This window comes from Cibotium barometz, chromosome 5 (genome assembly GCF_041138505.1).
Source record: "Cibotium barometz isolate CiBa-2024 chromosome 5, ASM4113850v1, whole genome shotgun sequence".
Taxonomy (NCBI): domain Eukaryota; kingdom Viridiplantae; phylum Streptophyta; class Polypodiopsida; order Cyatheales; family Cibotiaceae; genus Cibotium; species Cibotium barometz.
Window position 1 is genome coordinate 54,287,274 of NC_141050.1, and position 17,637 is coordinate 54,304,910.

Genomic DNA, 17,637 nt, shown 5'->3' on the forward strand with positions numbered 1-17,637 from the left:
GTGTGTGTGTGTGTGTGTAAATATACATATACATACATATGCATATATAAATGCATATGCATATGCATACATACATATGTATATGTATGTGTACGTACGTATGTATGTATGTATGTACACACACACACACACAAACATATATATGTATATGTATGTGTACTTACGTACGTATGTATGTACACACACACACACACACACACACACAAACATATATATATTTTTCACACACGTGTTGTGTGTACATATGTATGTATGTATGCACACATATATTTCTCATGTATGTTCTAGCATGTAAGCCATGACAATGTTAGCGTTAACTCGATTTTACCAAAAGTGTTAGGATATAACATCAAATCAATGCGCTCTACTATCACAAATTCTAGCATCCCTGTATCCTAAACATGATTCTTTCCTTAGGAGGAGAGCCTTAAGCAAATCAATGTAAAACAAGCAGCAACCCAACTTGCCTCCCCATAACACAAAGCATTACTGAAAAACAAAAGCACAAGGAAAACATTCTAGGAACACCCCTTTGTAAACCAAGAGGTTTTAAAAATGATCTGTCCAAACCTTTCACTGTATACAACATGCTACTTGGACATGTAGAGCCAACAATCATCCTATGCCAAGATTGAGTATGCTCTCTCATCCTGTAACCTTGAAAACTTATAATTTGCTCTCTGTCAACTTGGCCTAGTCGCATCCACATCATTCCAAGTTGGAAGCCAATGATCAATAGCCGTCTCTGATCTCTGGCTCTTACGTCTTTCTGAAACTCTTGTGGATACTTTTATTGCCACTAACTCTGGCACTCCCACGGGGTGCTTTTCCTGGCAATTCTGGAAACCTCCAAAGGGACCAATACATGTGCAATGTATCCTTCAAATATGTGTGTCATCCATGTATTGGAGTCCAACTGCAGTCCCCAACTTGCAAGCAACATGCCAATGCCTTCATGATGTGGCAACAATAAGTCGTCTTATATGGCTTTGCATGGAAGCACGTTGAAAGATGCTTGTTACTAGATACGCAGTGACAATGGATGGCTATAATGAAAGTAGTTATGATGCCCGAGGACCAGGCTCAGCTCAGCTCAGCTCAGCTCAGCCCAGCCCAAGCACTGCACACTTATCACGAGCATCTTAGGAGTGCCTCCATCATGGGTTCAATGGCGTTGTTGGGGTAAAAAGCTCCTGGTCATCAGAACATAAAACCTCAACCAGTTGTCCTTTTCACAAAATCAAGCCCCCACACATCGGGGATAGTTGGTAGGGGCTTGGACAGGGGAGATCTCCCAACCCTATGCTTGACCAACCACAATCTTCCTGTTTTCAAGGATTTCCACCAGCACACCCTCAGCCTGCATTCACTCCCAATGTTCAAAAACCCGGAGGGTACCACACTGCACAAGATCCTCATCACAGTACTTCTCTTTCAGACTCTGGATTAAGTTTTGGAACAGCTCCCACACAAGCTTTGCCAAGCAAGCGTGACAGATCTAAGGGAGTCTGAGGTGGTCATGAACACAATAATGACATCATTACTTTCAACAAGGAACCATATTCAACAGCTTTTGAAGCTCATTGAAATTCTTACATGTGCAGCTCGAATAGCGTCTACCAGATTTTCATCCAGTACATCCAACTCCCTACTATCACGCATTCTTGGGTAGTCACTGGCAATGCATTCTGCTGCAAGCTCTACAAATCTCCATTGCTGACAGGCAGCTGCAAACTTTATGACTTCTGGACCCAAATGCATGTTATTTTTTAAGTGATATAAAACAGCATTCAAGCACTGCTCCTTCAGGTCTTCAAGTAGCCATTGCTCTGCAAGCTGAGCTAGCTCCACATAGGATTTCAAATGTTTTACTTGATCTGATCTACATGATGAGGTCCACATGCATCCTGCCTCTGGAAGTTGCTTTCGTGGCAAGCTCGTGGAGTACAAGTAATGCAGAAGTCCTTTCAAAGACTCCACATGTAATGGAACCTTCATGATCTTCAAGGAACTGCACCACAAGCAGCGCAACTTTCAATTCAAAAAATGCTAGCTTTTAAGAACAATGAAAAATATGTGCATCATAATACAGACCTGTCTTGCATGCCTGACCGAAAGAGGCCTTCAAAATAGCTACATTGTGAAGAAAGTATTGCTCGATGTGCATGTCGGTGGCCTCTATCTCCTTCAGCAGCAGTGCAACCAACCTGACAACCATCCTTATCTTCCAAAGAAATATCCCTGCATGCATAAACTGCCAGAGGTTACCAAGCATGGATTGCTGAGATCTTTACTTCGATGGACATGAGGATGAATGAAAAGCAATCTTTAAAATCCATTTACTTACGAAAAACTACAGCCTACGCTGCCAAGCGCAGGGGTGAAATCAAGAGTATCAGGAATGCTACCCCAGACAGGAATTTTCCCTTGCAGCAGTTTAAAGAAAGTATCCATGTGGCATCGTTTTGCAAGTAGCTTTACTTCTGATACCAATTCCTCATCAACAAGCACAAAACCCTTGTATGCAAATTCCAACAAAGCCTTCATTGGTGCTTCATGTATGCGAGCTGAGAGATTTAGCTCCATGGGACAGCTTGCTTTCGTAGCTCCTGATGATGTCAAAGAAGGATCCTTGTGTAAAAAGGCCTCCCCTTTAGAACTGGGAAATGGCAAAAGGGCTGGACATTTTGTTGCAATAATCACTTTATGAGCATACACGTGGCTGCCATCAGCAAAAATCAGCTTGATGTCAGCTGAGTCATTATCATTGAATATTTTTGACAGCTGACTTTTCTCAGAAGGAAAACCATATGCACCACAGCATGCAAGACAACTTGATGCCCACCAACGCAGACCTGCAGCCGTGTTCACAAAGCCCGCCAAAACAAGAAAATGACTGTCTACTTCCTCATCTGGCATGCTATCCCAATTTATACATTTAGACAATCTCTTCTTCAGAGTTGCATTTATAGCTTTAGCTGTGTTGGATCCCCGTGCCAAGCTGGCAAAAGCCCAAAGGGAGAAAAATAAGATAGGATCATTTCCTTCCCATATGTTATGGTTATCCCAGCAGCAAGTGTTCACAGCAAGAGGCATATACGAACATCTTGTAGCAGCAACAGCCGTTTGATGTATAGTATTTGTAAAAGAGTGCATTTTGACAGCTTCAATCAAAACATCAAGCACACCCTGTTGAAGTAGTCGGTGACGACAATGTGCAGATATGGACAAACAGCATGCAGCCATTAAGCTCATGACAGAGATCATGTTTTCAGAAGCTGCTACAGAACTAAATGTCAGTGAAAGCTTACTGACAAAAGAAGGCAGCCAATCATAACCATGTTGCTGCAGAGCACGTTCGAGACCATGTTTGGCAGCAATTGACAAGTAATGTGATGGTGAAAAGAGGAGGAAGAGTACAGCTTTGCATATCATAACACCTTCCGAACCACTATAATAGTGATCTTGTAAATGCTTTGATTCTGTTCGAAACCCCTTTCTGTCCACCACTTCCAACAATATTGCACTGGTAGAGAAAACATTCATAATCCTTGTTAAATATGATATTGTTTTCAAAGCACAAACAAACAAATAAATACCTTTTCACGGAACACCCCCTGTGATCTCAAAGAAACTTATTTGACTTGTGATGGTGATCCTTTCTTAATACAAGGAAAAAAGACATTGTTCATTGCAAGCCTTCATATGAGGCCAAACAAACAGGGAAAAGGAGGGGAGGATGGATGGGAGGAAAAACAAGGAAAAATATCTAGTACTTAATGACGATCTTCCATAAATCGCCGTATTACAACTCCTCTAGACACTTGGGAACATGCAGAAGAGGTGGGGAAGTTGTGACCGTGGATGGCATTGAGGCCCATAAAGAGCAGTGGTTTCAACCTAGGGTTGGCTTTAGCCTCTGAAGTAGTAGCTCCACATCCAATATTACATGCATAGTGGAAGAATTCAAGATCAGGTGTACCTTAAGATGAAATTAACTTTAATGAGAGGAGAGATGCAAGAGACACTACACCCAATTGGATCCCAATCCGGCCCCCATCCGCAAGCGATGCATTTGCTTCTATTACTATATTGTGCAAAGTACAAAGTGTTGTTACCAACATGTAGACTTGATAGAGTGCCTAGACATATGCAAAGATTTGACTGATTTCAGGCACTGACTCACGGAAACTGTGTCCACCAATCTGCTGGACTTGCTAGGTGGATGGCCTGCTGAGCCTTGGAAGACTTTAACGCCAGCTTCTTCGTAGATCTGGATCACTCTTTGGCTGATCTCTGCTCCTGAAGAGTGTTTCGATGATTGTGCTCCAACACATGAGAGAGACATACAAGGGTCCCTTTAATAGTTTCCAGGAGGATTACTTCATGTAGTCAGCCAGCCCTACACTTTCCGGGTGGAAAAAGGGGGCAGAAAACAGGGGAAAAATATGGAAAATTCCCCTATTGGCTGGCGGCAGACCTTGGATCCGCCCTTATAAGCTCCTATGTTGGGCTAGGGTTTCCAGTACCAGCAGCAGCATACACCCCCACACACATAGTTCAGCCAATACACAGTCGTGAGAGAGAGAGAGAGAGAGAGAAGCACACAACTAGCATTAGATAATGAAATGAGTGCCAAGTACAAAAGATAAGGACACTCAATAAGTTGATAAGAGGTGTTCACATGCACAAGGGAAAACCTCCTAAAGAGGAAAAAAGTGCCCTAGCTGGTCCTAAGTGTGTTCACACAGATCACTACCCCCCCAAGTAAATAAGCCCAAAGCTTTGCGAAAAGCTTCGAACTTTTCATGAGGAGGAGCCTTCGTGAATAATTCTTCCATGTTGTCATGTGCAGACACACACACCAAGTTGATCTCTCCTGCACAGACTCTCTTCCTGACATAATGATAGTGCGCCTCAATGTGCTTAGTGCAAGCACAAAACACTAGGTTCCTTGCAACTGCCAATGTGCTCTAACACTCAAATCAGTCAAAAGGCGTCTGAGCCAAACACACTAAACTGTCGTTGTAAAAGCTGCCCTATAGTCAACTTCACAGCTCAAAGTGGTCGTTGTTGTGGGCTGCTTCTCTTGTTGAGTCATGATATGCATGAATCACCAAGACGGATGCAAAAACCACTAGTGGAGCCCCTGGGATAGAACAATCCAGCCCTACAAATAGTGAAAAACCCACTTGACAGCGTGCCAATGCCTGGTACTTAGGTTGTGCATAAATCTACTCGACTAGGACACCCCATACTGAATGTCTGGCCTTGTATTGCATAGATAGATCAAGCTTCCAACAGCCTACTAATATATATCTCCAAAATCCTCAATGCTAAGCCTAGCACCTATCTCAACTGGTGTTGCCACAGGCTTACAATCCTCAAGATTAAACCTTTTAAGCAATCACTATATATACTTTGACTACATTACGACAATCCCATCATCACACTGTAAAAATTGAATGCCCAAATAGAAATGCAATGGGCCCAAATCTAACATCTCAAAAGAAGCATGTGATTCAGTCTTAAAGGCTGAAATCTTCTCAATATCGGGGCCTATGAGTAGCATGTCATCAACATAAAAAACGATAACCAATAAATCCTCTGTAGTCTTCCTGACATAGAGGGTACCCTCTACTGGACTGCTACAAAACCCATCTGCAACCAAGTATGCATGTATCTTCTCGTACCATGCTCTCAGTGCCTGCTTAAGGCCATACAAAGCCTTCTTTAGCCTGCACACTTTCACTTCCTAACCCTTTTAAACAAAACCATGTGCTGAGATACATAGACTTCCTCACACAAATCATCGTTCAAGAAGACGGTTTTGATGTCCAACTTATGCACATTTCAACCATGATGTGTTGCCACGCCAATAAATTATAATACACCTAATGGTGGTCATACGAGAAGTGGGAGCAAAGGTGTCATCGTAATCAATGCTTTTCTGTTGAGCATAACCCTTTGCAACAAGCCTCGCCTTGTAGTGATCAACGCTACCATCTGCTTTATGCTTGAGCTTGTATCAACCAATGAGGTGATAGCCCAAGTGGTGAAGGTGTTTGCCTAGGACTAGGAAGTCCAAGGTTCAAAACCCCACAAGGTGCTTCCTCGGTAGCATCGCCTACGGGTAGATAAAAAGCAACTATGGGCGGTGAAAAACCGTAACTAGGGGAGGATCTTGGGCCTAAGGCTAGTCACGTGCAAGGAAAAAGGTGGGGGGGGGAGGGGGGGGGGACCCCCACTTTGTATCAAGGCTTTCTTGCCCATGAGGTAAATTAGCAAAATATCAAGTGTCATTCTTCAGAATTCAATCATACTCATTTTGCATGGCACGCATCCATTGATCATGTTCCTGTGCTTTCTAAAAGAAAATAGGTTCCTCGCCATTGCATGTGCTGGCAATGACAGCATGATCCCCATAATAACTAGATGCATAATGAGAACATGCATGTGTCCTACTAGGCAAAGAAGCTGCCATTATCTTGTCACGTGATGTATCCAACAATCATCTAGGTACCCGTCTCGACTCCTGAATGACTGTCCATTCCTCATCCACTGCATCCTCCATAACAACTTCATCTATGCTATTTGTGGGCTATAAATCGGGCTGAATCCCAACCAAAGGGGACTGATTTGCAGCTGCTAGGGGAGGGCTGAATTTCAGCACCCTATTGAGCACTTGAATGCTCCACATATGGCTGACCCAAGTTGTACAAGGGAAGGAGTGTATTAAAGAGATCGACCCAAGTTGTACAAGGGAAGTAAAAAGATACAAGGGAGAAGAGAGCTTGAGCTCTTGCAAGCACACACACACACACAAACCCTAGAACAGAGCACACAAGGTGAGAGGTTGAAAATTCTTCTTCTTCTTCACACAACAAAAGAGGTCTACAAAGAAGATAAAGTGACTAACACACATAACAGAGTATATACAAGCGGTCCATAATGTGAACACGCTAAGAGGAGTGGGTAGATGTGGACTAGTCGGTGTAGTCCAGCTGTAGAATCTCTGGCGAAGATACGTCGGTGCCAGCTACCAAACCCACCAGTGATATAAATGTCGAACAGTCATGCAGACGCCTCGTGAGTGTCAGCTCATGTTTAGCTTAACATCTCAACACTCCCCCTCAAGCTCAACTCTAGCTCATGAACTCCAAGCATATCTCGAAATCTGCGGAGCTTCTCAGCTCCCAAGGCCTTTGTGAAGATGTAAGCAACCTGATCTTGTGTGCTGACGTAGACCAAGTCTATGTCGCCTACCAAGACTCTCTCTCATGAAGTGGTGATGCACCTCAATGTGTCGTCCGCACATGAAAAACTGGGTTCCTGGCCAACTGTATGCTACTAAGATTGTCACAATATATGACAATCTTTCTCTCCACATGCAACCCCAAATCAGTAAGGAGCTTGCGTAACCAAGCTACCTCACATGCTGCCACCGCAACTCCTCCCTTATCACTCTTGCGCACATACAAAGAGTGATATGCATCTGCCATATGAAAACCAATAGTGACAAGATACTCAACAATCTTGTCATGCCATGCTCGTGGAGCTTGGTTAAGCCCATACAAGGCCTTACGAAGCTTACATACAAACTCTAGGTGACCTGTATCCTCACTCTCACAGTTGCCATCTTTGTAACTGGGACAAATGTCTCCTCATAATCAATCCCATGTGTACGCATATCCTTTGGCTACCAATCTAGCCTTGTACCTACTTATGCTACCATCACTGTTATGTTTCACCTTATACACCCACTTACAGCCAATAGCTTTCTTGTCTTCAGGCAATGGCACCAAATCCCAAGTCTCATTTCCATACAATGCATCCATCTCCTCATCCATAGCTTTCTCCCAACACAGATTTCCAATAGCCTCATCAAAACATGTGGGTTCTACAACCTGCACAACTTTTGCCATACACGCATACTGATGTGCCACATAACCATCATAAGTCAATCTCTGCACAGGATTTTTGACTCTTCTAGATCTTCGTAACTTTGAAATCATAGCTTTCTCCCAACACATTTCCAATAGCCTCATCAAAACATGTGGGTTCTATAACCTGCACAACTTTTGCCATATACGCATAGTGATGTGCCACATAACCATCATAAGTCAACCCCTGTACAGGATTTTTGACTCTTCTATATCTTCGTAACTTTGCATTCATGGCTTCCATAGCCTTCTTCACACTAGGTGTCCTCATTGCTAGAATCCCAAGCTCCTCATCAAGGCTCATCTCCAAGCCACTAGAATCTCCATCAACAAGAGAATGCCCTGCAGAAATGTCAGGCATACCAAGGGGCTCAGCCACTTTCTCTTTGCTTTTATGTGATGTACCAACTACATTTTCAGGACTGGTATTATGACGCAGCCTGCCTGCCACTCCATGGTCTATCAACAGAACCGCTGGATGAGGACTCTCCTTGTCCAGTCAATGACTGTGATTGCTGACTTACATTTTGTGCAACCACATTTCCACTTACATCAGCCCCAACAGCATCCTTTTCAGCAGCATACCAGCTACTCATTTCATCAAATACAACATCCCTACTTACCCTCAATTCACGTGTAGCAGGATTATAACATCTATATCCCTTTTGCTCAAGGGAATACCCAATAAACACACATTTTTTTGCTTTTGGATCCAGCTTGGTACGTAACTCATCTGGCAAATGCACATATTCAATACATCCTCAAGTGAGACAAATCAGGTTTCTTGCCAATAAACTTCTCCTCTAGCATTGCATCATGTATGGCTATAGTAGGAGTCCTGTTCATGATATAAACTGCTGTAGACACAGCCTCAGCCCAATAGCTATGTGGCATATTCTTCTCAGCCATCAATGCTCGTACTATCTCTGCAATGTGTCTGTTTTTCTGCTCAACAACTGCATTTTGCTGCGGAGTGTATCTACATGTAAATTGTCTCTGAATGCCATTCTTTCGCAAGAATTCAGAGAACTCGTTGGAGAAGTATTCTCCCCCTCCATCTGGCCTTAGGCACATCACATGCTTTTATGTCTGTTTTTCAGCCATAACTCTAAAATTCTGAAAATGAGTGAACACTTCACTCTTCTCCTTCATGAAGTACACCCACACTTTCCTCGTGTGGTCATCAATGAATGTTGTGTAGTACCTGCAGCCACCCATAGACATAGTCTTCGCAGGACCCCATATATCTGAATGCACAACATCTAGAACATTCCTGCTCACATTTCTGTCATGTGGAAATACATATTTTGTTTGCTTTCCAAATTGACATGCTTCACAAACTTTCTGCATACCTTCAACTTTAAACTTAGACAGCCCTGTCACAATTTGTTTAGTCTGCATAGACTTCATTCTTTGCACATTGACATGCCCAATTCTCTTATGCCAAATGTCTGTATCTGCAACAACTCCTGAACCATTTGCAAACATTACAGTACTCACTTCAAGCATATTCACATTTAATGTAAACATTCTGTCCACTCTGTTGCCTTTTGCAACCAACCTGCACTTATCTTTGATGTCTTCTACATAACAGCCATCAGGGTTAAACCGAACTTGCAAACACTGCTCAATCATCTGGTCAACAGAAACGAGATTCTTTGTAATGTTCGGAACATGAAGTACATGACAATGGCACATCTCCAACATGGGCAATCGGATGAGCAGTGTCATCCCCTGTTTTAACAAAACCTGGTCTTTCAAGACTCTTCATTTCCTTGAACCACTCACCATGACTTGTCATGTGGTTCGAAGGACCTAAATCAACATATCATACATCATCCTTACATGCTGCTACATCATTTCCAGACACAACATTAACCACATGTTGCATAACAAACAACCTCTCATTATCCTGCTAGAGGATGCATAGTTGTTTTGCTGCACTTTTCCATTTCGCATGTCACTTTGCTTCTTATAGTAATATGCCGTCACATGCCGAGGCTTACCACAATAAAAAAAACCTCGTGTATCATTATGTTGTCTTTGCCAATTACCACAACCTCGTTGACTCCCCCTGCCTCTACACTGGCCTCTTCCACTTATATGTTGTTGTTGTGAATCCTGGGACTGTTGCTGTTGCTAACCATAATTCTGATTATCTGTTCGGCTACCACCTTGGCCTTGTCCATGACCTCTACCTCGTCCTCTACCTGCACTTGTATAGAAGGCTTGCTGCTCTGAACTGTTTCTGTTTTGTGAAGACTGTTGATCTTCACCCAAGTTCTTCTCTTCAATGATCAGCATTGACACCAAATCTATGAAGTTAGGAATGTTCTTCCGAGTCTGAATAGACATCTTAAACGCTTTGTATGTGGTCCGAGACCACGCAGACACACTTCCACCTTATCATCATTGTCATCATCAACAGAAACACCAATTGATGCAAGGGATTCCACAATGCCCTTGATCTTCAAAGCATAATCATTCACAGACATATTATTCTTTTCCACAGTATGAAGCTCATTCCTCAACTAAATTTTTCGTGCCTTGGTGGTGCTGGTTTCATACAGCATCACCAAGGTATCCCATGCCTCCTTAGGTGACTTGGTATCATGTATATGCCCGATCATAGTGTCCTGTATGCTGATAGAAAGCCAATACATGACTTTCCGTGCTCCTTGATTCCAATCCTTGAATTCTTTTATATCTGCAACAGTTGGATTAATCTCCGGTATCTCTGGTGCCTCCTTATGTTCACCTTCAATGTAGTCCCAGTAACCTTTTCCCATCAAGAAATTTGTCAATCTAAACCTCCAAGCATGGAAGTTGTTCTTATCAAGCTTCTCTGCAACAATCTAGTTTATTCCATCATTTGACATCTTTTCTGCAACACAAATTTACCAGCAACAGCACTCTTGCTTGACCTGCACAAACTGTTGTATTCTCTGCAGCGGTACTGTACTGCACCCAAATTGTCAGAACCAGTGACCTTACTTTGCATAAATACACCCAATGGCAACTTTGAGATCTTTTGCAGCACACATAGTGTCTACACAACCAATCGCCCTTCCTGGAGTTCCAGAAACAGAGTTCTGCAGAGAATCGAAACTTACTCGCAATGCTTGTGGACGCCTGTGAACTGAAAAACGGAGGTCCATACGCGTTCGAAACGCGTTTTCGGCCCGAAAAATTCTGTCCAATAGGACTCCATAGTTGCCCTATAGCTTTCCTCCCATGAAGAAAGCTTCTCAATCGGAGTTCGTTTGTCGGTGCCTCCCAAAGAGCTCCCGACAAGGGTGTAGTAGCTAACACAAAGAGGGAAGAGTAGATGAAGCTCTTACCCTCGTACCGCTTCCTGTGCTTCTCTTGCTTGCCGCTCAGTCCTTAGCACGAACCAAGCTCTGATACCATGAAAAGATGCAGGGGAGAAGAGAGCTTGAGCTCTTGCAAGCACACACACACTCACACAGACCCTAGAACAGAGCACACAAGGTGAGAGGCTGAAAATTCTTCTTCTTCTTCACACAACAGAAGAGGTCTACAAAGAAGATAAAGTGACTAACACACATAATAGAGTATACACAAGCGGTCCATAATGTGAACACGCTAAGAGGAGTGGGTAGATGTAGACTAGTTGGTTCAGTCCAGCTGTAGAATCTCTGGCGAAGATATGTCGGTGCCAGCTACCAAACCCGCCGGTGATATAAATGTCGAACAGTCATGCAAGCGCCTTGTGAGTGTCAGCTCATGTTGAGCTTGACATCTCAACAGGAAGGAGTGCATTAAAGAGATCCTATGGCATACATTTTGCTCTTTTTATATGAAAGCGTCGGCTGACATAATTTTGCATGAGCAAGGAGGTAGTGCAATGGTTTGAGAAGTATTCTACATTCATTGTTAAACAAAAACCACATTTCTACTCACCAAAATTTGCTTTGTAGCCGGATGGTAGAGTCTATACCCCTTGCTTTCCGAACTGTATCCCACAAAAATGCATTTGACCACCTTATCATCAAGCTTACTGCGGTGTTGCTAAAGCACAAGAGCATAAACAAGACACCCAAAAACACACATGTGAGCCACTGAGGGCTTCTAGCCATTCCAAGCTTCATATGGCGTCAATGTCTACTGGACTTTGGTGGGACACCTATTGAGCGCATTCGTTAATGGCCTCTAGCTAAAAACTACGAGGCAAATCTTTCCCACTTCACCATGCAATGTGCCATCTCCCTATTTTTCTCTTTGCCATAGCACTTTGCTGAGGTGTGTAAAGCACCGTGCACTGGTATTTTATGCCTCTCTCACATATGTATGCAATAAACTCTTTCGACATGTACTCCCCCCCTCGATCTGTGTACAAAGGGTGTCCATGTAAGCCCAGCGGGGCGTGCAACGACAGACTCAACCACGTGTCCAAGAGATAAAGATATAGAGAGAAAGGGAAGAGAGAGAAGGGAATAGGGATCTTGCACAATACACCACACAGAGCAAGGAACAGGCCTCGCCTCCTTTCAAGAATTTATTCAAGAACAATCAACGGACACGCTGGCCAGGATCAATACAATCAATGAATACAAAACAAACATATATGCCAATGTAGCATATCCAAGTCGATGTCGATGTCGATGTCGATGTCTATGTCTAGGCACGAGATCTCTGATGCCGAGCACACCACGAGAATGACCCACAAGTATCTCTCACCGGGCTAGTACCAAATCCAATGAATCCAAATCCAAATCCAATGAATCCAAGTCCAAATGAATCCAAATCCAATGAATCCAAATCCAAATCCAAGTTCATATCTGAGTCCAAGTTCATATCCAAGTCTAAGTTCAAGTCCAAGTATCACTCGCTCATCCCATGAGTAATCTCCACAACTCCTACAACCTTGTCGATGAAGAAAACTCTTTCTGGCAAGAAAACTAATATGAAACCTATTTAAATGGTTTTCGAGCGATAAAACCTCCAAAAAGCACTTTTTGGAGCAGTTTTAGGATTTCTAAAATTTTTAGGGTTTCTTTGCACATGTCCATACGACTGTACGGATCCATACAGTCGTACGGATAGGTGATGATGTGGCACTATTGATGGAGGTACTCTGAATCAACGAGCAGCAATGAAAAACTCCATGATTTGGTTCATGATCAAGTAGATGATGATGGAGAAGATAATCTCCACGCTTCAGCGAAGATGGCAACGCGATGAAGAGGTTCTTCTTCAACTTGATGCTCAAGCGAGGCTCATGCTTCTTTTAAACTTCGGAAAGTCTTGCTTTTTGCCAAAAAGTGATGCTTTTGCTTTGCTTTTTCCTTTTACTTTGCTTTTGGTCTTTTTAATAGTAAAATATTACTCAACTTTAGTCAAAAGTTCTTGTTTTGCTTTTCTAGCTTCAAGGCCTTGCTTTTTGGCCCTGGAGCTACTTTTTGAAAAAGCGGCTTTAGCAACAACAGTGGGCACTATATAAGTGAAACATGGGTTATTGTTGTCATAACCTCACTATTGGTCAGAGTTCGACCAAGACTCCGGCTATGTGTGTAGCAGAGCATGGATCGGCTGCCCGAAGGATGGATATGTGGGAGTCAGACCTTAGCCCCTAGCTCGCAGGTGGTTCGATGCATAGAACCTACCGTTGGGAGGTGAGCTAGCATGCACCCCTCTTAAGGGGTTTGTTCTAATCATTCGTGTTTTGCGTTTAGGAGATCCGTGGTGTTGTAACACTTGGTATCAGAGCCGAATAAAGGCGGAACGTATCGCAATGCATGGGAAAATATCCTAGTAAGCTTTTCTGTTTTGCTTTCCATGGATTCACAAGAGCCAGGTATTCTCTACGCTTTTGTGCTAAGGTTGATTTGATGCATACTCGTTGAAGGTATCTCTCTACGCCATGGCTAAGTTTTCATCTCAGAAAAAATTTATGCTTTTTAGGGTTATGCTAACATGTTAGGATATATGGATTCTGAGAGAGGGGGAATAATCGAGGTCATGTAGAGGATATGCAGAATGAAAACCCCATAGAAAAACCCTAATTTCTCTCTGATTTTTTCTCCTGTGTGGCTGAGTTTTGAGCTCACTGTTACATGTACATTAACATGTAGGTATAGAGGGTGGAAGAGAGTGAGAAAGTAAAGCTTTTGAGGGCTGTTTTTTCAGCTTGCGCATAAGGCAGTAAAGCTGTCCTGTAGGTGTGCAAAGGCATACACACACGCTGTGTAGGACAGCCAATCCTAGGGTGTTGCGCACGCAGGAGGAAGGCCTGATCAGGGCGCACGCACGGCCTGCAGACTAAGAAGAAGGGGTGTAAGGGGAAAAGTTGGTCTAAACAAGTTGGACAGGTGCAGGTAATAGTCTGTGAACAGAGGCAGAAAAAAGCACACAACCCAGCTCCACTAATTTTGGCAGGTAAAGAAAAAAGCACACGCGACTATGGGGTGCTGTCTAGACAGCCGTCAGAAGAAAGGGGGGAGGCTGCATATGTCCATGCGTGTGTGAGCAGAGGGGAGGTGCGCTAAAAGTGGCCTCCAAGGGTGATTTTTTGGATTTAAAAGAGGACTCCAGCTTTTTTAAGCTACACGTGTGTTTTTTGGGGCATCCAACTTTTTTATTAAAAATGGCCTACTTTTAAGTTAAAAAACAGAGGGCTGTTTTTTTCAACAAAAAAGCACACATTAGAAGTTAGAAGCGCATACCTCCTACACTCAAGAGAATCACACCTTGAGACTCTTACCAATGATCGCATGGGACAAAACTGTGGGGAGCAGAATTCGCACTTTGCTTTTTGTACACGGAACGCTAGGGAAGTGCAATTATCTCAAAAAATTTCACAAGTTTTTTTCCCTTTATCTTTCCTGAACATCCAAAATCCGCATATATTTTATTATGCCCTTGTAGCAGCAAAAGAAACCTTTTCTCCCTATTCATTGACCAGGGAGTAGCATGACCATTAGATGGCCTTTTGAGAGTGAAACAGGCACTTCAGCTCGGTAGTTGTGGTCACGATAGGAGCACTTGTTTCCTATGGCACCTTCTTTCACCTCTCAGGCATCTATGGGTGAGGAGGAGCAGACACAGAGGAAAAGCAGGCACTAACAGACATTATGTTTTATAGCATAGGCCAATGGGGAAGCTTGGTTTGCTTCTGTTGGATATTTTGTGCTTCCCTGTCCAAACCTGCTCGATCCATTCCCAGCCTATCATTTTCTTATACCAGTTACCCTTAGGGACTTAGAAACCCTTCACAGGCATACACCTAATCTACCTGTGGGCATCCGTATTTGTCACAGTCACTATGGGCCTCTGTCCCTTTATACAAAGGGCTCACAAATGCCCAACACTTCCCTTGACGGTTCCCCAATAGTATGGCACATGCATCCATGTCTAGAGGTGATGCAAGGGACAACTATATAGGTGAAACATGTATCCTTTTATTTCATCCTTATACTAATTCCAGCATTGCAAATTATTTTCCTTGACAATGCCTTGTGTAGAGAGGCCCATTGGTATCACCAATCCCCTTCTTGGCTGTGACATTGTTGGATTGGCAACCATCACCCTATATTGTCTAGGGATCCTTTGCAAACAAAGATCCCTGACTACAAAACCAAATAGCATGCTTCTAACCCACCAATGTGCATATCGAGGCTGTATTCTACATGTCCAATGTTGCTCTCAAGTAGATGAACATTTTTTAAAAACAAGGGAACTGCTAATTTACATGCGCGGGCTTACCATGCAAAATCAACTGTTTTAGAAACCAATGCCTCTTGCTGCTTTGTTTTCATATGACTTTCCTCACCTGATGCCGGAGCATTAGCAGAAAGCCAGCTCAGGGCATCCCAGAGAACAGGTCCAAGAACTCGATCATACTTTACTGATTTGCGGTTGACTACCTCTGTTTGGGCTGCAGGGTTCTGCACTCCAGCATCGTACAAATCCAGCAGCAAGGTGCATATAACACCAACAAACCCAGCCTTCCAGAAAGAGTGATGATGCTTGCCTGGCAAGCAAAGTAGGCCCTGAGCTGCCTGAGAGGCTTCCAAAACTAAATTTTTCACATCAGGAGGCCACCTCGTATTGAGAATGCATGATCCTTCAAAGATTGCATCCGTGATATTCATACAAATAGAGTCTGAAGATGATTCGCTGATTGATGTGCTCAAAGCGGATGATCTCTGCATAGAACTACATGCAGTATTAGCACTTCCAACACACAAGAAATCCTCATCACTACCATACATATATCAAAAGCGAGTTTGAATCATACACTCAAGATATTTAGGAAACGAAACGCCTCCCTTCGGATATTGTAGCTTTTTGATGGGCTTGTATTGGCCACCAAACAAGAGCATAATCCTTCTTTTTCTTGTATCTGCAGTAAAGCAACCCCTCCACACAGGGCTACAAAATTGATTACATCAAACACCATACACACAACCTAAGGTTATTCTCAGTGTCTCTGCAACATAAAGGTGAACAAGAATACCCATATTTGATTAGAGGATACTTATCAAAGGAAGTATCAACATACCTAGAGCGGCACAAAGCCTCAACGCAGCACAGGAAACAACTTCATTAGAGTTTTTACATTGCAAGAAAACAGATTTTCGGAAGTTGGGGTTGCTACCCACACCAAATCTTGCTGCTGGCCACTGGTGAAGAGTGGCAGTAAACAAATCTGCTACCGACACATATAGAAAGCCACCTTCTCCGTCAAATTTTTCATGCTTTTGTAATCGACTTGCCAGAATATTTAGCACATTGGCATCCGTAAAAGCTTTCCATAAATCCTCCTCACTTATGCCTGTTCTTGACTTGGATACTTGGATGATGATATTTCGTAAAGCTGTAGCGCAAGAAGCCACAGTACTGCTTCTGGTGCATAAAAGCAAGTGCACAAGAGGGACACACAGCCCTTGGATCCCGAGCCCAAGGACTGAACCTCCACCAGCAACTATCAATGCAGCAGTTACATCTGCAGCTACATTGTACACCTGCTCCGTTTCCGCCTTAAGCAACCCTTCCAAAGCCAAAACAATATCCTCCAGCAAATTTTTCTGTCCATCATTGGAGACCATCAGGAGGTGCATACTAAAAAGGATTGCTTCTAGTATGAAAAATAGTGCCATTCTTACTAACTTAGATATAAAGAAATTCAATTCTGAAGGAAGAGATCACCCATTGCTTCCTCCTGCTGCATCAACTTCTACCCATGTTTCTTATTGCTCCCCCTTCTTGCTAGATATTCCCTTTACGCCTTGCCTAAGCCTTCACATGCAATTTTCCTTACCAGGCTATGCTTAAGCAGCTGATGCAGCTCACTGCCCCTCCCAAAAAAGGGGTCTCTGTGCATGGACTTAATGAAAGCTCTTCCCAGCTCCTTCACAATGCCTACCCTCTGCAGTCTTTTGTCTACCCTGAATTTCTTTGAAACGGCTGATTCAGGAGCAGACTCACTAGATACTAAGCATTTTCAGGTCGACTCATGTCATCTCAGGCTGCCTGCATTCATCAACATGAACTCATGATCCTTGGCTCTGCTGTACCCTGCCCCCACCACACTGACAATGACAGACAACCTTCAGGAAGAAAATTAATTATGTTTGGGTAATCGTGTATTGCGCTGCCCCCTACTCCCATCTCCCACCTTTTTCCTACCTCCAGCCCCCGCCCCTTCTGCACTGCCCTGCCCCCCCTTCTC

The 17,637-nt window shown here is 43.3% G+C and overlaps 1 protein-coding gene across 2 annotated transcripts in view; it reads right to left on the minus strand.

Moving 5' to 3' along the window:
* Positions 1–455: 455 nt before the first annotated feature.
* The window catches only part of LOC147638651 (BTB/POZ domain-containing protein), a 46,885-nt gene continuing 29,703 nt past the window's right edge, over positions 456–17,637 (minus strand). The window contains exons 3-8 of one of the 2 annotated variants that reach the window (XM_086798584.1): positions 16,468–16,993; positions 16,204–16,337; positions 15,669–16,111; positions 2,348–3,526; positions 2,095–2,241; positions 456–2,011 (exon numbers count right to left, since the gene is read on the minus strand). In XM_086798584.1, the coding sequence (XP_086654710.1) occupies positions 1,564–2,011; positions 2,095–2,241; positions 2,348–3,526; positions 15,669–16,111; positions 16,204–16,337; positions 16,468–16,993 (2,877 nt within the window). In that variant the 3' untranslated portion in view covers positions 456–1,563. The remainder of the gene's footprint in view (positions 2,012–2,094; positions 2,242–2,347; positions 3,527–15,668; positions 16,112–16,203; positions 16,338–16,467; positions 16,994–17,637) is intronic. The other variant, XM_086798585.1, reaches the window with a different exon arrangement.